The sequence below is a fragment of the Parasteatoda tepidariorum genome, chromosome 8, assembly GCF_043381705.1.
Source record: "Parasteatoda tepidariorum isolate YZ-2023 chromosome 8, CAS_Ptep_4.0, whole genome shotgun sequence".
Classification (NCBI taxonomy): Eukaryota; Metazoa; Arthropoda; class Arachnida; order Araneae; family Theridiidae; genus Parasteatoda; species Parasteatoda tepidariorum.
Window position 1 is genome coordinate 83,133,939 of NC_092211.1, and position 22,643 is coordinate 83,156,581.

At 26.1% G+C, this 22,643-nt stretch overlaps 1 protein-coding gene across 1 annotated transcript; it reads left to right on the top strand.

Moving 5' to 3' along the window:
• The first annotated feature begins 3,164 nt into the window (after window positions 1–3,164).
• Window positions 3,165–22,242, top strand: LOC107455906 (saccharopine dehydrogenase-like oxidoreductase). The gene is made up of 12 exons (XM_043044341.2): window positions 3,165–3,539; window positions 4,186–4,292; window positions 5,649–5,729; window positions 8,877–9,006; window positions 9,701–9,750; window positions 10,967–11,109; window positions 12,567–12,687; window positions 13,663–13,782; window positions 14,747–14,803; window positions 15,360–15,483; window positions 19,192–19,273; window positions 20,950–22,242. Exons 1-12 carry the CDS (start codon window positions 3,353–3,355, stop codon window positions 21,047–21,049), a joined length of 1,302 nt encoding a protein of 433 aa, XP_042900275.1. The 5' UTR covers window positions 3,165–3,352; the 3' UTR covers window positions 21,050–22,242.
• The last annotated feature ends 401 nt before the right edge of the window (window positions 22,243–22,643 follow it).

A 22,643-nucleotide genomic window follows, 5' to 3' on the forward strand; every position in this document is an offset into this window, starting at 1 on the left:
TCTTCATAACTGTTTATTTTTTTATATTATTTAAAAAATAATTTTTTTGTTATTAGGAAGAACCAAACTACTAATTGGAAACTTTATTTTAATAAAAAAATGAATTTAAAAATTTATATGATAATTATAAAAGACTAAATGTGAAAATTCCTAACAATAGTTTATAGATTGAATGATTTAAATTTTATCTATATAAACTGAATTATTTTTATGGAAAGCAATGAAAAAATTCCAAAATCTCAACAGAAAAATTAATTATAGTCTTAGTTTAAATTTTTAAAAATATTTAATAAAGCTTGAATAATAATAGAACTCGTATTTTAACAATTTATTTACATATGTTTTTTTTTTTTTTTTTTTTTTTTTTAATTTGGTTGTCTCTATTTTCAATAAAGATTAATTACGTAATTCTATAAATTCTTTCTTACTTTAATTTTTTTTTTTAAATACTTTTAAACCAAAATACCATCAAAATATATTTCATCAAGTTAAAATTTCTTTTTCTTCAACGCTGCTATCTAATAGCATCTTATAACACTAAAGGTTAGTATACTGTGTCAATTAACAAAATGTAGGCTTATTTCAACTTCATTAAATTTATTTTGAGTATTTCAATTCAAACTATGTTAGAGGAAGAAAAAAAATTACCTATACAACACTGTGAATGGAGTATGTCTAGTCAACATATCCTAATTGAAAAGTGCCAAGATTATAGATTCTTGCTACTAGTTGCTTCTTTGAAAGACTGGACACTTTGAAATCATTAACGTCGAGTCTGATATAAGACATCATGCAGAAAATAACAAAATAGTTGACCCTACAAAAATGCTTTTTAAAACAATTTTGGTGAATTGCTTAAGTGATAAATAAAAAATACTGAAAACTATATATATATATAATACAATATCAAGCTGCAATGTCTTAAGAATAGCACTTTAACTTATAGAAAAAAATTTATTCACTTTTTTTTCACCTAATAGCTTCCTCCCAAGTTTGCAATTGTCGCATTGCGTTTTTTTTTAAAGGAAAAAAAAGAAAAAACTTTTTACTTTCTAACGCCTTAGTACCAAGAAAGAGTTGAAGCAGGGCCCGGGGCAAAAGCAAAAACTTCTTTGGGTCCCCCCTCTGCTTCAGTAATGAAGAACCGAACTTAATGGAAGTATTTAAATTTTTCACCTCATAATAGATAATGTATGTAAATGTATTACAATTTTCGCATTGATAAATTATATCCCCATTTTTCTCATTTATTCCTTTTTTATAAAAACATTCTTGTGTGAACTATTTTTGATCATTTTAACTCCTTCCAATTTCTGCGTTCATATAAAATCTTCATTATCTTCAGTTCTAATTATTGCAAAAACAGAATAACAAACTGAAAATTTAAAAGTATACCTTAACTAAAATAGTTATTTTATTTTATAATGTAATAGTAATTGTTTCTTATATCAATATTATTTCATATAAAATTCGGTTTTCATATCAAATTTGCACTGATATTTTCTATAACTTTATTCAGAATTGTATCCAAAGTTGTTTTGAAAAGAACTTTGAAATCAATTTCTGCAAAGACTTACTACGAATATGTTGTCGCGAGCGACTGCCATGACATCTGTTACAAATGGTCCTGTCATTTCTTCCACACTAGCTAATAAATATAATTATCTTTTAATCTATATTTGTCATGGCTAAGTTAAGCTAATCATGTTGAGGTAACTCAACGTTTAAAAGTGGATTGGCAACCTATTTCCATACATAATAATTTGTTTTTTTAAATACGAAAATTAGCTTAACGTCATTGAAACCATAAACTGCTCTCGATTCATCCAAGCTTCAACTTTTCTTTATTTTATTTTATTTTTCGTCGAATCTTTCAGCATTATAAGTTAAAACCTAAAACATTTTTTTGTCTTTTTATTTTATTATTATTATTATATATAGCTCTTTAATGTTATGCTGCATTACCCATCGTTTATACAGTGCTTTAAAAAAAATACAATACTTCTATCCTGTAGCATCAGCAGTTATATTTCATCAAAAGAAAAAATACAAATGTACCACAAAAAGACTGTTTTTAGTTAATATTTATTACTGTTTTACTTATGATACCAAAAAACCCTGTGATAGAATTTTTTCGGGCTTTCTACGACAAAACTCTCTAGTATTAATATCTTTCTGCAAGATACTTTTAATGATAACTAATATATATGTTACTATTTTAAAGTAAAAGAATTGCTGTGTTTCAATAAAACTATATAACTTTTAATGTAATATTTTTTATTTTAATAGATGAGCGATATTCTCGCATTTTGTTGGGAGAAAAACACATTAATTATTTTCTNATCGTGAAAATTTTCACGATTTTTCAGATTACTTCTACGCTTAAGCGTAGAAGTAACTGCCGAAATAAAGATCGATCGACGACGGTGTTACTCAAATGCGTGTTTCGTTTCAAAATTCCGCTGTTGTAAATAATGTCGTATTAAAAAGTATCGGATTTAAAAAAACTATGTCAAAATCAATAAATATAATAACTGCTAAAAAATCGATAATCATTGGGTTAAAAAGTAAATACTCAAACCCGTGACTCGAATTTCTCATATTGTCTGAAATATATTGGGACATTGAAGAATCATGCGAAAATCAATACCGGTAATTGCCGAAAGTACAATCGGAAGTGGATTTACTATACTATCGGCTGAAATTGAGCTACTCAAAAAGTGATTATTTGAATGGGCGATTCAAATTTTACGTCTACTAACTGAGAGGAATTTTAAAAACCACGGGGCTTATGAGCATCAACTGCAGAAAAGTTTGAAGAAAAAAGATGAAATATTTATATTAAAAGTTAATAAGTGCAATAAAATTGTATAAAAAAACATGTGAAAATTCGTAGCAATAATTATCGAAAAAAACGATTGGAACACCACATGGATTAGTGATGATATCGGCAAAAACCGAGTTTTTCAAGAGTGATTTCTTGAATCCGCGATTCAAACTTCACGTGCTATAAAAATATCGATAATTTTTTTCTTCAAAAAAATAAGAATATCAATTAACAACTAGGCTGTAAAAAAAATCGATATTCCAAAAATAATAATATTAAATAAATAAAAAAATATTCTTAACAATCGAAAAAAATGCAGCGCCCTCTATAAAAAAAAGAGAGAAAAAAAAGAGCCTTGGCTACATGAAATGAAACTAAGCACCCGGAAACGTATTGAAACAAAACCAAACCGTAAACAAAACCAAGATAAAAAAGGAATAAAGGTTGTAACCGGTATAGAAAGTTTTCTTTTACATGACAGGCATTTTCTGACTTTCCTTTCGCTGTGCTTCAAATTCATCAAAAATGTCTGAAAATAAAAATAGAGAATTTGATATTATAATTTTCGGTGCTACTGGATACACTGGCCGATATGTAATAGAAGAATTGGCTCATTCTTCTAAGTCAATTGACATTAAATGGGCTATTGCTGGCAGGAATAAGGAAAAATTAAAAGAATCATTGAATATTGTTCAAGAATATCTTGGACAAGGTAAAATATATAAAAAGTTTCTATATGCTTTTGTGTGAGCTTCGTGTTTCTATTAAAATTTTAATTCTAAAAATATTGTGAAGAATTTATTTATAAGTTTTAAATTTGTTTTAATAATAGAGAATGATTCTTTACGTTATCAAATTGCTGTATGATTTTTGTAATGTTAATTCCTAAATAACCTCATTTAAACCTAAAAAAGTAAAATATCTACCAAAGCTCGTTTTACTGTGATTTTTTTTTATTTATCAATTTTCACTTTACTTGAATTTAAAATTTGTTTAAACTGGTTTAGAAAATTTATTTGTACTTTATACTTGAAAGTAATAGCTTTTGAGAGTCATGCTTGAAAATAAAACACATTGAAGGTAAAGGTTAAAAGCATTTAATAATATTCAAGTAATTTCTTGAAAAACATTTAAACTCATCTTTGAATTACTTTAATGCATATAAAGACATATATAATACTTTAATTCTATTTTTCAGAGGTTAATACTTTAAAATGCAGATTTTTAAAAATTGTTAAACAAATTGTTATTGAAAAAATGAGCTACAAATTTGTGAACTATTAAAACTTGCACATATTAGTTAGTGTATACAAGCTTTATATGATAAAAAAGAATTTCATCAATTTTATTCTTTTTAGAGATTGACATTAGCAAGACTCCTATTATTGAGGCTAATGTTAAGAGTGGAACATCTTTATCAAATATGTGCGAAAGAGCTAAGTTGATACTTAATTGTGTTGGACCTGTAAGTAGCCTTTTCCTACCTTAATTTGGAACTAACTAACCTAACTTTATTCTTATTTCTAATGAAAAATGAGAAAACTAAATTGAAAGAATACCCCAAAGAACAAAATGTCAAGATTTTCTTTCTTTCACTTGATTGCAGGCTTAACTGAAAGGAATTTACTCCATTTTTTTCCCCCTGTATCATTAAAATAAATTTAAACAACATANTTTTCCTACCTTAATTTGGAACTAACTAACCTAACTTTATTCTTATTTCTAATGAAAAATTAGGAAACTAAATTGAAAGAATACCCCAAAGAACAAAATGTCAAGATTTTCTTTCTTTCACTTGATTGCAGGCTTAACTGAAAGGAATTTACTCCATTTTTTTCCCCCTGTATCATTAAAATAAATTTAAACAACATAAAGTTTTTATGTATAATTTTTAAAGGACCTTTTATTTGCAAATTTTGTTGCTTATATGTTGGATTGAGCTGAATTTGTGCAATAATAATCTTTATCTGAAATTCATTCCTTAAATTCTGTTACTTGGTGTATCATTATAGATACACCAAGTACATTATAGATACACCCTTCCAAATTTGATAAAAAAGGTCAAATAAAAAGGTGAACACTTTTTTAATATGAACTGAAGAGGTTTTATGAATGAGTATATTAAAAAAAATGTTAGTTTTACTAAAATGTTACTAGATTCATTTAAAATGTTACTAAATTCAAGTTCTTTATTCATACTGAAAGTTTTTATTTATTAATTTAATTTTAAAAAATATTATTGTTCAATGATGTCTTTTCATTAAACAAAACAACAGTAACACCTTTTTAATTTGTTTTATTTTATTAAATAAATGCATATGTGATTCATAATTCAGCAAACATTATATATGACCTCTATTTCAAATATTTAATTGCAAACTATTTGAAATTAGCTTTGCCTACAACCATTACTTTTTGAAACATTTCAATTTGTAGAAAGTAGGCAATTCATTGAAGAATTTAATAGTATATTTATACATACTTATTTAATATCATTGAATTTATACTTGAATATGTAGATTTTAGTTTGTTTTTCTTTATATGACTTTGTTGTTATTTCTTTTAAATATTTTTACATCTAGCAACACATGTAAATTATGCATCAAATAATATATGTTTTGTGACTTATGTACTGAGAAATGTTTATGTTAGCCTAAGTATTCAAAATTTCTTAAGATATGTAATATATTTTATGCACATAATGTGCCTACATAATTAAAAAAAAAAATGTGAAAGTATAACAGGAATAGTTTGTTTTCAGTTTTTGTAAGTATAAAACTATTTTCTAATTATTTTTTTAATTAATCCTTTTTTTTTCCAGTACAAATTGTTTGGAGAACCTGTAATAAAAGCTTGTTTAGAAAATGGAACTCATCATGTTGATATTAGTGGAGAACTAAAGGTTTAGTCTTTTTTTTTTTTAAAATATTTATAATTTATTTAAAGTAAACATTGCCTTCATGTTTTGTTTACACCTTGACATATCCCTGAACCATAGAGCTTTTGTCCCTTTTCAACTCACAAATCCTAGTTTACTTGTTATCCATTGTTTGTGTAATCTAATTGTATTTGAGGCTTAATGCAAGACAAGCAATATCAGTATTCTAAAAAGTGGCTGCCAAATTTTTTTAATTTATTTAAAAATTATTGCAATAGCTGTTTTATGTTTATGTTATGGTACCAAAGTTGACCTAAGTTGTGAAAATAAGTTTTTAGCTGCTGAATGCACGTAGGTCTTTTCTCCATGCATTGATATTGGTTGTTCTTGTATGAAGTTACAGGTAATAATTATTATTGATAATTAAATTGATTATTGTTATCACTGAATTGCTGTTAAATACTCTTTTAGCAAAATACGAAATAGCAAAAATTTCAAAGTAACGACTATTTTCCGAATCCCAAATGCATTAAAAATTGAAATATTACGAAATAATAGATTATCTGATTTAACCAAGGTTAAATTAGGTTCAAATATTCTTTACACCTTGAAAATGATAAGTAAATGAGATAAATGATAAGGAATGATTTAAATGATAAAAGGAACTGTCGAAAGAAGATGAATCACTCAGAACAAAGCATCCTGAGAACCTGAATAGTATTTAAAAAAAACTAATGGGTTTTAAAAAAATAATAAAGGTTAAGAAGAGCAAAACTGAAATACTAAAGGAAAACACTCATTTAGTTTATTCTACAATTTCAGATTTTCTAGTTAGTGTACTAAGTTTTATTTTTTCCATGAAGAAGTGCAGTAATAGAATTTTATTTAAAGAAATAAAGCTTAATAAATAAAAATAAAGAACACTGCTTATAGAAAATAATAAAAATAAAAGAAAGGGAGAAATTTTACGTTAGTTGCTTATTAAAGATAAAATGAAAGGTTATAAGAAAGAAAAAAGCTAAAAGTAACTCAAAATAATTAGAGTAAGGAAGAAAAAAAAAACTAAATTTTTGAAAGAAAAAGCTCATGAGAAAGAAACAGGAAAAAAAATTAATTCTATGTTTCATTTATTTAATAACTATTCTTTTTGATCTAATCTTTTTAATATTTAATATACTCTTATTATTATTTTCATTTTTCTGCAATGTCCCAGTCATTATATGGTAATGAGTTTCCTTTAAAGGAACTTTAAATAGGCTCAAATACAAACCGTCATAAAAGAAAAGACTAATATTTTTATCCCTTTTTTGTTTTATTTGCATTGAGAGATTTTATTTAAATAATTTTCTCTGCAAGCTTTTTTTTTTTTTTTTTTTTTTTTTAATTTTTTTTTTAGTCATAATTTTTTTTCCTTCTTCCTTTCTTTTCTCTTTTTTATTTTATTTATTTATTTATTTTTTAACTTAGTATTAACTTTTGCTCCTTTTCTTTTTATACCACTAAGCAACTCCTTTTTAAGCACTCTCACTGTTATTCAAAATATATTTAAACTTGATTTGAATCAAATTCATTCAAATTAATTGTAGAAACTTTACAAATACAGGCAGAAAAGAAGAAAACAAATATTTTTTTAGTCATAATTTCTTTTTCCTTCCTTTCTTTTCTCTTTTTTATTTTATTTTATTTATTTTTTAACTTAGTATTAACTTTTGCTCCTTTTCTTTTTATACCACCAAGCAACTCCTTTTTAAACACTCTCACTGTTATTCAAAATATATTTAAACTTGATTTGAATCAAATTAATTGTAGAAACTTTACAAATACAGTTAGGAAAGAAAAAGAAAAAAAAATATTTTTCTGAATCCTCAAATTTATGTAAGCTTTACATGTAAGCTTTTATTTTTAATCTTTCAAAATGAAAATGATGAAAAAATTTTTTTCTTCTCTAGAGAAATTATTTACTGTAAGCAGATGAGAAACTTTTCTGGATTGTCCTAAAAGTTTTAAAATTTCACATTAAAAAATACATAATCTGCTAAAATATATATCATGTTAACTTTAACTTTATCAAAAGAGTTAACTCCATTTTGAGTTATAGAAATATATATGTTTTCCAAAAACGCCAACTAATTTTTTTGTTTTAAAGATTTTTAATTTTTTTAACATTTACTAAAAGTTCCAATTAAATAACTTACCAAAAATCCAGTTTTTACTTTTAAGGGAAACCATTTTGATTTTCAAACATTCTAATTGTTTTTCTGTTAATATTTCTGCACATTATTTTTTTCCAAACTTCTAAGAAGTTCAGTTATTTAGCTTTCTAGCTGGTTGAATTCCAAATAGATAGGTTATTTTTAGGTAAAATTATTTTTTTAATTGCATAATGCTTTTTTTTTTCCTTTTATCAATATAAAGAAAATATTTTTAGTGGCAATATTTAAAAACTTGAAAAAATATCTTTTCAACAAAACAAATCAATATGTTTTTGTATTAAAAGGAGCAATTTCTTTCTTCCTAAAAATAATGGGAAAAATTCATGTACTGATACCAAACTGAGCAAAATAAGAAAGAAAAAAAAAAAACTTTCAAGTGTTGACTTCAAACTTATTTCAAGATACAACCAGTTTACTTTCCTAGACAGAAACTCTGCTTTGTCTCATGTTATTCTATGGAGATCTCTAAGAAAGGAAACTTTTCTACAAATTTGTTCTATCAGAAAATCAGTTCAAGTGGAACAGGTATCACCATCCAGTGGAAAAAAATATAAAAATTTAAGCAAAACATATAAGGCATTTGATAAAAGATGGGACTATAAAAAATTATTTACTCAAACATTGCTCTTTTAGTATATGAAAAGACTTCTAGAGATCATGGTCAAATTGCTGATTTACATTTTCGAATGATTGTTGGAGGCAAAAAACACTATTCTGTGCTTTGATTCCAATTTGAAGGTTATAAGAACTACATTAAAAACCAAGAGCGTTGATGCTCTTCAAAAACTAACATTGTTAACTCATACATTTAATGCTTGTTTGAAAAATATATATTTTTATGGAATATTATGTTTGTTCAATGCGTAGAAATTAAGTTGCTTGAAACTAATAAGATTTCTTTTTAACTTGTTGAACTCGTATGAACTTATAAAGGAACTTATAAGAAATTTTTTTATAGTTTTTAGAAGGAACTCAGATCAAGTATTTTGATGTTGCACGTGAGAAAAATGTTTATATTGTTGAAGCTTGTGGATTTGACAGCATCCCTGGGGACTATGGACTGACTCTTTTGAAAAAACATTTTCCCGGTAAGATAAAAAGCCTTTTTTTAATTTTGCAATTCTGTAAAATATTTATTCTTCAATCGATTAAATAATTTTAATGACAGTTTAAAATCTATGGTTTACTTTTTGTTGTAACTTTGAATGACTTATTAAATAAAAAGTAATTATGTAAGAAATTCTTTTGATAATTTTGCTTTAGAGGTCCACAAACTCCTGAATATATAATAGCTCTCAAATTATTCTCTCCTTTCAATTTTATTTATATAATTGACTCTGAATTATACTGAGTATAACATGATCCAGTAAATGCTGATGAGTCAAAAATGTCACTTGTATATGTCTCTAACATTTATAAATTTGATGTTTCTTAATAGCATTTTGTCATAGTAAACAATAAAAATAAATAAAATAGACCAAAATAAAATTACCAAAAATATAAGAGAAAAAAAACCTTCTATATTATATGGTCAAAATATTGCAAAATTGAAATGCATTGCAGAAATTACTGTGGATCAGATTCTTGTGCAGTTTCACATAGATAAAATGTTATAATACAAACATTTCTATTATGAAGAAGTTACTAATATTTTTCTAAAATTGTATTTATTGTTTTACTCACATGGATGCAAGGTTAAGCCATTTTTTGCAAATTATAATAGAAAGATGTGATAATTAATGCTATTTTCAGTTTTTAACATAATGTTTTAATCTGTTTCAGGTGATTTGAACTCTGTTGAATATTATATCAGTGTTGGAGTAGGGCCTGAAGTAAATTTTTTTTTTATATATTTTTATTATGGAAATTAATTACATATTGTTCAAAAAATATTTATGCTGTTATTTTATAATGATTAATTTATAATGTAATATTTTAATTTCAAACCAACTATCTATCTTATACATAGTATCACAAAATAGCACATTCCCTTTTTTATGACCTATATAAAAGAAAAATTTTGTTTGTAATTCAGTTATTGAAGAATAATTTTTCATCACTTATCGTCAGTATCAACCTTACGAATACACTAGTTTTTTTTATTTATTTTTAAAATATTGTATTATAACCTGGATTGAAACTTTAAAGATTGTGTGACAAAATATATGCTCATTTAGTTTATNATCAGCATTGGAGTAGGGCCTGAAGTAAAAAAAAATATTATATATTTTTATTATGGAAATTAATTACATATTGTTCAAAAAATATTTATGCTGTTATTTTATAATGATTAATTCATAATGTATTTTAATTTTAAACCAACAATCTATCTTATACATAGTATCACAAAATAACACATTCCCTTTTTTATGACCTATATAAAAAAAATTTTTTGTTCGTAATTCATTTATTGAAGAATAATTTTTCATCACTTATAGAGTCAATATCAACCTTACGAATACACTAGTTTTTTTTATTTATTTTTAAAATATTGTATTATAACATGGTTTGAAACTTTAAAGATTGTGTGACAAAATATATGTCATTTAAAGATTACTATAATGTATGCTTTTTCTTCTTTCTTTTTTCCAAATAAAAATTTGAAAGGTGCAATTAAAATATTAAATCATTCTTTATTGAATAGTTTCCCTTGTTCTCAAGCTTTCTTTTTTGCTACCATTTCATCAAAGGCTATAAAAAAAAGTGCAGTGTACATGGCAGTAATTTAACAAAAATAAGTAAATGTTTTTATTCATAATAACTTTTTAGCAATAATTAGTTATTTATATGATACACTTACTATCATCTATAGTTCTATTTAATTTCAGTTGTATTCTGAATTATTAAGTACTGAATAATATATATTTCCAACCACTTTAATAAATTTTAACATATACCAACTCGCTTTTCAAGTTAGATTGGATTCACTTACATACCCCCATTGTAGAATTCAATACAATAAAATTTCCAGTAAAATTTTTTTGATAATGTAACTCTTTATTAGTATTAGAAGTAATTTTATTTTATAAAAAATATAATGTTTTTTAGGGTCGATCTACAAACATTGGAACGTTTCTCTCGGCTATTTACTCATTTTGGGATACTATATTTGTTAAAAAAGCTGATAGTGCTCTGAAAGAAAAGCTGTTTAAGGAAGATCTACCATCACCAAAATATCCATTGCCCTGGAGGTACAGAATTTTAGTTCATTAGCTATGTATTAATTTAAACTGCTATTTATTACTTTGAGTCACATATAAATTCTGCATTGAAAGTAAGTTAAAGAAAATTTAAATTGAGAAAATAAAGAAACCTCACAAATTACGGTTTAAAAACATTTATTTTTCAAAAGAAAATAAAATTTCAGAAAACCATATTTGATTTGATTTAGCTTAAATACAAATTTTATTAAGAGTCATAACACAAAAAAATGACATAATTTTATTTGAGTGAGTGATATTACTTATACTTATTATTGATATAGATTATTGATATTGATAATAATGATTAATTATTATTGATATGGGGGTTATTACTCAATGTTTATATTTTAGATCTTTTATAACTACTTTCAAATGCAGTGAAACTTGTTAAGTGTAGTAAACTTTTTAAATTTTGTGTATTTTCAAAAGAGGACAATTTAATTTTTCACAGAAAAAATAAATAAAACAAAAATAGAACTTTAAGAAAATTTATTGTGTTTTGTTTTAAAGGAATATGTAAGTTCTAAACTAAGTTTACCATTTGTCAATGTAAATACAAAGGTTGTTAGAAAAACTTTTAGATTATGATACTTTATCATAAGCTGAAACAAAGTGGTTATTAAAAAGATAAAAACAAAGATCACAGTTTCTATATTGTTAGAATCCTTTTTTCATCTTAGCAAATTTTTTTTATTATTGAGTATTTGTTTTGAGTTATACATATTTCACCTCATTTATTTATATATTAAATTCAAAAATCAATGTGCTTATTAAAACCTTATTTTAGAATTGCAAACATATTTCGTACACTTTTTTTTATGTTATAATCATAAACTTTAAATGAAAAAAATTAGTCTAATTTTACTTAAGTTATAAAACAATTCTACATACTGTATTAATAGAAGTTAGGATGTTAAATTTATTTTATATTCTTATTTATCATAATAAACTCTTTGTTAATCAATATACCTATTAAAACCTTTTTTAGTATTGTAAACATATTTCACGCATGATTTTTTATACTAAAATCATAAACTTTAAACAAAAAATTAATCTCACTTTAATTAAAAAAAAGTCCTGCACATTGTGTTGACAGCAGTTGTGATGTTAAATTCATTTTAAAAACTTTTTTATGGTGATAAATTCTTTCAAAAGATAAAAGATTCTTATACAACTATTTCAAAAGATAAAAGATTCTTATACAACTATTTCAAAAGAATAAGAATAAAAAGATTTGTGAATTTTTGCTGCTATTGTTACTTTATTAATGCAAATTTTAAGATGCTACTTTTAAGGTTTTAATTACTTAAATTTCTATTCCTTAAGCTTAATCTAATAAATTATTGGAAAAATTTGCTTTTAAATTATTAGTAAAGTATTTCACTTTCATATCTTTGTAAAAGGAAGTTTTCTTAGTTTAATTTAATATTTGTTTTTCTTTCCAGATTACCTCCACTTTCTTATATTTCTGAAGAGAAAGGATGGGGTCTTTGGTTTCTGGGTCCAGATGAGCGAATCATTTTAAGAAGTCAGTTGTTTCGCCATAATTACTTAAAAGAACGACCAGTAAGTTAATGGTTTTTTTTATGGAAATGAAAAGACATAAATATATTCTATGAGCAAGGATTACAAAAAAGATTGCATTATTGCCATTTCTAGCAAAATTTTTAAGTAGGGTAGCTCAGGACACAAAAGGATTATTGCCTCTCAATAAAGTGATCCAGGTTTGAATCTAATATTGATCTCAGCATAAACTAAAAACAAATATCTTGAATGATAGATGGATCATGTGTTAGATTCAGTCCCTGTCAGCCTAACTGCTAGAGATATTTATGAGTTTCCTCTCAGGTTTTCATCGTCATAAAGTTCCCTTAACACCTAAATTAGGTGGTGGTAATAACTTTATACAGGGTGATTCTAAAAAGATGGTCAAAATTTTAGGAAGTGATAGTACACACCCAAGCAAACAATTTTTATCAAAAAGTGCATGGTCAAAAACAAAACGCAAAGGTGCTGGCACATTTGGAAAGTTGTTTGATGCAAACGTGGAAGCTCCATTCCTGTTGCGAGTTATTGCGCTGCGTTACTTGTTGCCAAGCTTTCAGCCGCTGCAGGGAAAATTCGTGATATGCCTGGTGTGTTTCAGAATGTTCGCCTATCTTTTCTTCGCCATTGTACTACGTGCATAGCCACTGCCGGCCACTGTTTTGAACACTTATTGTAATCACATGCCATTAAATTTGCTTTTATAACTTAATTTCATCGTTCTTAATTAACAAAATGTTTAACAAAATGTTTCTTCAAAATATATAAATGAAAAGGAAAGGAATAACATAAAAAAATTAATTGAAGCTTTTTATGTTATATATATCTACGCACACTTGAGTATTTAGATTTTTCTCCATTAATATTTTCATTTACTTTATATTTCTATGCAAAACTCAATTTTTGATATTTTAATTAAAATATATCTAGTTTTTTTTTGTTTTCTATATAATGTTTTTTCCTTTTTTAAAAAAAAATTTTTTTTTTTTCCTTCAGATCTTGTCTCATGGTTATGTGAAGTTATCTTCATTTTTTACTGGATTGCTACTCATAATGTTTGCTGGATTTTTTGGATTCATGACATCCTTTTCTTTTGGTCGATATCTACTGGCAAAGGTTGGTTGTACTGCAAAAAAAAATATTGTAGTGTTAAAAAGAAGAACTTGACTTTGTTTTAATAAATTTTTTTTTAAATCAAATTATTGTATCATTACTGAGTGTTGATGGTTTTTAAATCTATTGAATCTTTAATTTGATTATTTTAGCATGTTTAAATTATAATGTGCGCATCCAATGTAAATTTTTGCAATTCAGTTGCTAATAATTAACTTACCACTTGGAAAGAAGGCAGAATTTATTCACTACTTTTTTGTGCTTTCTGCTGCATGAGGTACAGTTAAATTGCGCGTAAAACCGACACAAAGAACTGTAATAATTAATGACCTTACATAAAAATATCATTTTAAATTTGCAGCATTAGTACTTTTCATTTAAGTAGAAAAAAACTGCTATTTTTTTTCTTTTTTACATGAATGCAATTGACCTTAAATACAGTATTTTGATAAGATCTTTAATATTTGTCATCTGTATATTTTTAGAAGTTATTCTTTTACTGCTGTCACCACTCAAAATCTATTTTCAAAGCAAAGTTCTTGAAAAATGAAGTAATTTCAATTAATTAAATGGTTTTAATTATTTTACTTAAATTATTGATACCTTGTAGCTAATATTTCCTATTCAGTTCATTTCAACATCATGCCATTCAATTCCCATATTGATATCAAAAATGGCTGTATCTGATTTACCAATTTTTTTTCTTTACAAAATTTGTTTGTTTCCTGACAGACAATTAAATGTTATGGAGTCTGACAGCGATAAAATATTTTGAATAAATTGATCTTTAGTAACTTGAGTTTTATTTTTACTCCAAATAGATTTTCATTGAGAAAAAAAATACTCTACTAAAAAAATACTGTGCTAAAATTTTGAAGTGTTTTTATTTTTATCTTATAACTGTCTTCCAAAAAATTGATTGTTTGTTATTCCATTATTTAAGTATTTTTATTATTATTTATTATAGTACCCATCATTTTTAACTGCTGGTGTATTTTCAAGTACTGGGCCAACTCGAAAGCAAGTATGTTGAAAATAATTTATTTCCCATTTTTAGGCTAATTATCATTTTCTAATAATATTTTACTGATATTTATAAAACTTACATCAGAGCAGCAAATTTTTTCCTTACTATTAACATTTTAATGACTAATATTTAGACTAGCCGTTACGAATAATGGCTAATTTATCACTTTAGCCCTACTTTCAAATCCAAATGTAAATTTTTTTGAAACTCTTAAAAGGATACTTGATGTTAGTTAACTGTGAAAGCGAATATATGTGCTGTCTAATTTTCCATGTACTTTATTTTTTAGCGAAAATAAAACATTATACACGAAATCGCAAATATTCGATAATTTAGTAGCATTTTTGAAATTAAATTTTCACTGTTGAGAAATTGAAGGTTAAGAGAACAAATTCATAACAAATGGTATAGAAAAACAAACTGGCTCATGTTAACATAAAAATGTTTTAAAGTACTAATTTTAAGAATAATTTTTAAAAAAGAAATCTAAATTTATGAAGAAAAGAAAACCTAAAGATTTTAAATAGATTAAATGTATTTATATTCCTTTTAGGTAATGGAAGGAAGCACGACGTTTACATTATATGGCCTAGGATGGAAAGAAAAACTATCAGATCCCACAGACCAGCACACCACTAAACCTGACACCAGAATAAAACTCACCATTAAAGGACCAGGTGATTATATATATATTTTTATTCTTAATATGTTTCTTTGGTTAATCATGATCAGTTGCTTGCTTAAAAATAAAAATTAACTATTTGCATATGTATAAAAAATCAAGTTATCCCGCAATAGCCAGTGGTTGGCTAAAGAGATCGTGAAGGTTGACTCCATAATTTGAATACCAATATTATGAGTAGTGGTGTATTATGCACTGGCCACTTTTGATAGATGGATTACTTTGTAGATAATTTTATAACCATATAATGACTGAAACTTATGTTGTTTCAAACAATCACTAAGAATAAAGCTCCTGCCTTTTACTTGACAGCTTAATGTTTTGAGAAACAGTTTCTCTTCCCACCAAACTCATCTGTTGTATGGGTGGAGGGGGGGATTCTTAACATGTTTTTAATTGTTTTCATTTAATTTTTACAAATGAACTGATGAGAGATGTTTACTCTATTACAGTATCGTAAGATACATTTAAAATAAAAGTCTGTCCTTCAGTCAGAATTTGAGATATAAAGCATGCGGTATTTTAGATTCTCTATTACTTTTTTCTCTCAAAATTATCCCAATACAATTTTGCAATCAACAGTTTTTTAAAGATATTTAATTAGTAAACAGTTATTAGTTTTAAGATTTTTTAAAAGTATTTTTGTTTTTATAAAATTAATATTAAAGGAAATTTATAGCATCATCCAAATCACTTTTCATTATTAGTTTAAACTGCAGTAAGATTAGATTTTAAAAGATTTGAAAAGTATGAAACTTGTCGCTTTAAATTACTTATGCAAAACCATAAATCACATCATTTTATTGCTTTTAAGTTTTGAGGAAAAATTCATAAAAGGTCTAAAATTTATCAAACGCTATTTCTCAAACTAATTAAGTTACCCCTTTATTTCCTATCTCTTTTGAAAGTTATTGTGCTCTTTTATATTACCATATAATCAATAGTTTGTTAAATCATCATCATCAATGACTCGACAGGCCAGGGTGAGCCTTGGCCTTCTCAAGAAGTTTTTTCAGGCCAACCTTTTTTTTCATAGTGTTTTCCAATTTTTAGTTTTTAGGATCAAAAGATCTTTCTCTAGGCCATCTATCCGTCTCAAATTTGGCCAGACTCTTTTTCGTGTGCCAACTGGTCTGGCATTGAAAACTCTTTTTGTAGTATGGTCTTCGTCCATTCTGATAACGTGGCCTGCTCATTTTATTCTTTGCCTTTTTATAAGGTTAATAATGTCAGGTTCATTAAATGAGTGATAAAGCTCTAGATTTGATCTTCTAAACCACTCACCATTTTTTTAAATTCCTCCAAAAATACTTCTCAAGACCTTTCTCTCAAATGTACCCAACATAGCCTCATCCGTACAAGAAGAGATCCAGGTTTCACAAGCATATGTTAAAATTGATCTTATAAGAGATTTATATAAAACTTTTGTTTTTCTATGAATTGCATTAGACTTTATGTATTTTCGAATTCCATTAAAACAGTTATTGGCTATAGTAATTCTTCTTTGTATTTCCATTGTGGTATAATTTGTTAAATATAAAATAAAAATAGCAGAAAATGCAAATTAGATATTGAACTTAGAATTCAAGATAGGCCTCTTAAACCACTGTAATAACATCCATTAACCCTTTCGAGCCGACTGTCACATATATATGCCAGCTCACTTCCCGACCGACACACCCGCTTGTCAGAGAGTTTTCTCGTTCACCCCTGACCGTCACTTATTTGTGCCAGCGTTTCGGAACGTTTTAAAAAATGAAATTTCTTCCAAAAGATGGCATTGTATGTCCATATGGTTTCAGATACATGTAGATTTGACCTTCTACTCAAGATGAAAGTACATTCACGTGGTTTTTAGGGGAAGGAGAGGAGGGGGGGAATGTTTTATGAGGGCTCTTTAAATTAGCACGTGATATTTATTTACAGTAAGTAAGGGAGTTTTTTTTATCTCTCGCTACTTTCGATTTTCGGATTAGTTTTTAGTGGATAATTAGATCTTGTAGGCTTGAATTTTTTTTCTTTTTACCGTTAGAATGTCGAAGCGTCGAAAATTTTTAACTGAGCTGGAAATAGAGGAAATTATGCAAAATATTTAAACTTATTAATATTTATATTACATTTAAACAAGAAATAACTTAAGTAAATAAAGTATCCATAGAAATATATATAAAGCATATGTCACTTAAATACTCTACAGAACAATATTAAACAACGCGCTGATATTTCGGTAATTTCATGGAATTAGGCTTAACATCGAAAAACCCTCCGGCCCTGGGGAGACACACGCTAGAGAGACTGCCGGCCTCAGCGGTAAGCGCGCTTTCGCGCTTTGCGTCGCGAAAGGGTTAATAAAAGAATAAAAATGCAAACATCTTTCTTCATTTTTTGTTATTTAAAAATTTTATTTTTAAATGCACTTATACTTTATTTTTTAAGGTTTAAAATAAATTAAAAAAAAGGTAAAATAACATTTTTTTTCTATTTCTCTATTTTTTGCTTTGCAAATTTTCTTTTACGGTGAATTTCTATCGCTGTCATTGAATCAGCTTTAAAAGTTAATAATAAGTACAAAGATAAAACTTTTAAATGCTAAAATTCTAGAAAGATATTCAGCAAAAAAACCAAAACTTAACTTGATTGTGTTTTGTTATTGAAATTTTTATGCTTTTTTTTAATTTTTATTTTTATTAATACTTAAAAATATGATTTTAAAAACTAACAGTTGCATCATACACATGAATATTTAATTATCATTTGATGATTCAGAAATAATTATCATTTGATGATTCAGAAATAATTATCATTTAATGATTCATAAATAATTATCATTTAATGATTCATAAATAATTATCATTTAATGATTCAGAAATAATTATCAGTTAATGATTCAAGAATAATTAATTATCATTTGATGATTCATGAATAATGCTCATTATCATTGGGGAATAATTTAATCATGCATTCAGTAATGAGGTTCTACTCTTTTTATTAAATCTTAATAATCTAGCTTTTAAGTGGTTTTTTTCCCCCATCAACTTTGCTGAATAGTGTTAATGTTCATCATTGCCACCCGTGTCACAAAATTTAAGCGACCCCTAGTTAAAAGGTATGCAGCAGACCTTACAAAATAGCTGTAATAAGAACTAATATCAACTAATAAATAACTATCATAAAATATTATATCAGATTTAGGAAAATATAAACTGAATTTATTTTCTTTTAAGTTTTCATTATCTGAATAAACATAAAAACTCTAAATTCAGTGGCATGACAGCCAAAGGAAGGTCAAGGCTGCTACGTCCATGCAAGTTTTCTTGACCTTGGGTTCTGGGATACTAGAGCAGATGCTCTGGGTGGGTGCTCAGCGGAATGTGGAACCCTCAGTATTTAGTACCAAGAATGCTCGGTACTCATTTTATCAACCCACTGAATTAAATAAACGTAATTCAGCCTTTTTATTAATTCTTTTGTCATAAAATTTTTTAAATTATCATGCATGAATTGCTACAGAACTATTATGTAGGACGTTTCAATGCATCCCATAAAAATGCTGAAAAAGCTCTAAAAATTATCTTCCTGTTCTCAATTTACTTTAATAAGTGCTTATATTTAATGTATTTTTTTTCAATAAATGTTTATTGCCTATTTAACAAAGAAAATTCTCCTTATTGTTTTTTTTTAAATATTTTTTTCTTTCATTTAGAGCCTGGATATCCATTAACTGCTATGTGCATGGTACAAGCTGGTTTGACAATACTCCAAGAACAAGCTAAATTACCTTTAGAGTAAGTTAACACATCACTATAAGTTATTAATCTAGAGAACTGAGATGATAAAAAAAGAATATTTTATTATTGTTGTAAACTTAGCTTTATTTTAAATACATTTTATTAATGCTGCCAAAAACTATTTTCAAATTATGTTTTGAATCTATAATTACCTCACCTTAACTTATAAAAAAGAAAGAGATCTAATATTATTAATCTTTGTTTTAACAAGTAGTCATTATAAATAACATTTTCTGTAAGTGTTTGAAAAGCAGGGCTGACTGTGCTCCGGAAAAAATCCTGATTTCCGTAATAACAGTGATCCGGAAGTTTACGCAGATCGAAGGTCCAGACGTTTCAAAAAGTTATTGATCACAGAAGTTTCCGGAAATCAAATTTCCAAAGGTGGAACTTAAAAACACAGTTTATTTTATTTGTAAGGGAGAGCCACAGAGATACTTTATAAGCTTATATTCATGATTAATATTCATTTTTTATCAGTAAATAGTTGTTATAATCATAAACTCAAGAAGGAAAGACATATTTGTAAAATTTTTAATATATTTTAAGTAAACTAAGAAATATAGAGAAAAAAGAAAAATCTATGTTTAATTTTTTTTCTAATTTTTTAATTTAAACTTCTATTTTTAAACTCAAGAAATTTTCCGGAATTCTGACTTGGGCTCACATTTACCCCTGGAAAAGACAATGGTATGTCTTTCAAGCTTGTTATCATTCATCCTGATTTGAAAACTAAAAGCATTCATGCTGAATTAGTTCTGTTCGACTGTTCAGACTGTTTCAGTTCACCCTGGTTTTTCCAACCTAATCTAAAGCAGGCCTTTCTTTTTACACCAGTACTTTCCTAAATGTTCCTCTGAGTATTCCAAATTGCTTCGATCTACTTAGTTCTTTCCCACCTGCACCAAGACAGGCATTTTTTTTTCTCTGTCGGTCTGTTTATTAGCAATTGTTCACATTTCTCAGTGATATAAGCTGTTTCAATCTTCTTTTATTTTACAAACCTATTCCAAAACTGTCCGTTTTTTCCACTCGCAATTTCCCAAATGTTCATATGCCTGTGAGTGTTCCAAACTACTTTGATCTATTTTGTTTTATCCCTCTTGTTTCAACACCAATTTTTTTCTTCTGACATTTTAGCAGATGATCATATATTTTTCTTCTGTATACTTCTTTTTGTAATTACGAAAGAAACGCTGATTGGTTCTGCAAGGAAACAAGAGAGCTATCAAAAGATTGAGCTTATATTTGTAGTTCAACTTCATATTACATGTTTGGCACAATAAAATAATGTGCTCAATTGCGTGTGTTCATATGAGTTGAAATTAACCTAATTTCTGAAATGCAAATTCTACTGATGTTTTTAATTTTTTACAGAATTTTGAAAATATAAAAGCCATGTTTAATTTCCCGTAAAATGTCTATTTTAAGTACTTATTGTGAGACAATGAAAGCTGTAATTGTTAAAAAGTATTAGTCGCAAGAAAAGTAGAAAAATTTAATTCCTTTTCACACAAGGGTTACCTTTTACATAGGGTTAGTTTTTGCTTTACTTACCAATTAACTGTTTCTTTTTTACATTTATGAAATTGTAGTTTTCTAGTGGAACATTGACTTTAGCTGAAATACTTACTTATGTTAGTCAATAACTGTACTTTTGTTTTATTTTTTAGAGGAGGTGTTCTCACTCCTGGTGTAGCATTTGCTGACACTTCTCTCAAACAAAGATTAGAAAAGCGTGGAATGACTTTTGAATTTAAAGCTCTTAACTGAAAGTTTTGATGAAAGGAATGAAGCTTATGAACACTGTGATTAATATGTTGCTATTACTAAGATTTATAATTATTGCTTAACAGGTTAATGAGCACATACTATATTGTTTCATAAAAGATTAAGCTTGGAAATGTCAATTATAACTTTTGAAAACTAATTATTTTTGTTAAAAATGTCAGGCATGTAAATGTTTCCACTTATTATGCTAAACAATGCTCTAATTGCCTAATGGATGTAGTATTTGCCTTATGCATTTGTTATTAAGACGAAAATGAAGATGAACTTGCTCGTCATCATTTTTAAATGCTTCTTATAATATTTTACTTCAGATGGTAGTTTTTTTAATATTATAAGAGTGTTAAAAAAAATTTCCACAGTAAAATATATTATGTCATATTAATATTGTTTATCTGTCTGTTTGACAAAGCAAGAGCTTTTTTTCATAATTTTTTATGTTTTATTGTCAATTTTATTATTTTTTTTTTTTATATCATATTGTTGTATCTTATTTTTATGTTACTTTTTATTAATTTTTGTAAAATAGTATGAGTTTAAATAATGATCTTGTCTTAAAAATTTTTCTGTTTTTCTTTTTAGTTTAAAAATATTTGTTGTTCTTTTATATGTTAGAAAGTAATAAATATATATATATAGATTTATATCCTGAAATGTGAGTGACTGATAACGAACGAGCAGTCTAACCATTAGAAAACAACCTTAATTGTATTTGCACCAATATGATGAATGTAAAAATATAATTTAATATTTTAAAATGTTTGGGTTACGCATAAAAAAATTTTGAAAGTGTATTAAACATATTGATTAAGGCATTATAGATTATGCTTATAAGTAATTCTGTTTTAGTAGTTTTTATTTTAAAATATTTCTAAAAAATACCGTGTTTACTAATATATAGAGGGTGATATTGTCTGATTTCTATTTCTGGATGTTTTTTCCCCTTTTTAATACTCTCTTATATCTGCACAGTTTTCAGAATTACTATTTTTAAATTGTGTTTCTTGTTAACAATTATGAATTAATTATATTAAAACTTGAATTTGCGCAAAATATATTTTTGTAATGATTCAAATTGTGAATATCAAAAAGAAATGATATATTTAATCATAAAAAAAACTATTACTATATTTTATTATTTAAACAAGATTATCTCTAATAAAATTTTTTTTGGAATACGTATTTGTTTTGTTCTTGAAATCTTTCCTATTTAACATTCTAAGGAAATCAACCACTTTCAATAGTTTTGAAATCTTAGTGTCACTTTTAGTTTAAATGAATTGATTTTTATTCATTTTTCATCAAAAGAAATTTCATTACATACATTTTTATTTGTTATACAAGCAAACAATCTTTATAAATTATTAAAATATGATTATAATGCAATGCCTGTGAGTTTGCAAAATCACTGATCAGTGGAATTATATCCTCTTATTGTCATTATATTTTAAAGAATGAAATATTTAATATCACAATATTGAAATTTTTTGGTCAACAGACTCACAATCATTAATTATCTGAATAAAAGCTATTTGGTGATTTAATGAAATTTATTTAAATCGATAGTGTTATAGAGTCA

What these genes read in the sequence shown, in the direction of transcription:
- LOC107455906 (XM_043044341.2), top strand. Translation starts at nt 3,353, where the DNA reads ATGTCTGAAAATAAAAATAGAGAATTTGATATTATAATTTTCGGTGCT. An exon ending in GTCGATATCTACTGGCAAAG is followed by an intron (nt 13,783 to 14,746) that starts GTTGGTTGTACT and finishes TATTTATTATAG; the next exon opens with TACCCATCATTTTTAACTGC. An exon ending in CAAGCTAAATTACCTTTAGA is followed by an intron (nt 19,274 to 20,949) that starts GTAAGTTAACAC and finishes TTTATTTTTTAG; the next exon opens with AGGAGGTGTTCTCACTCCTG.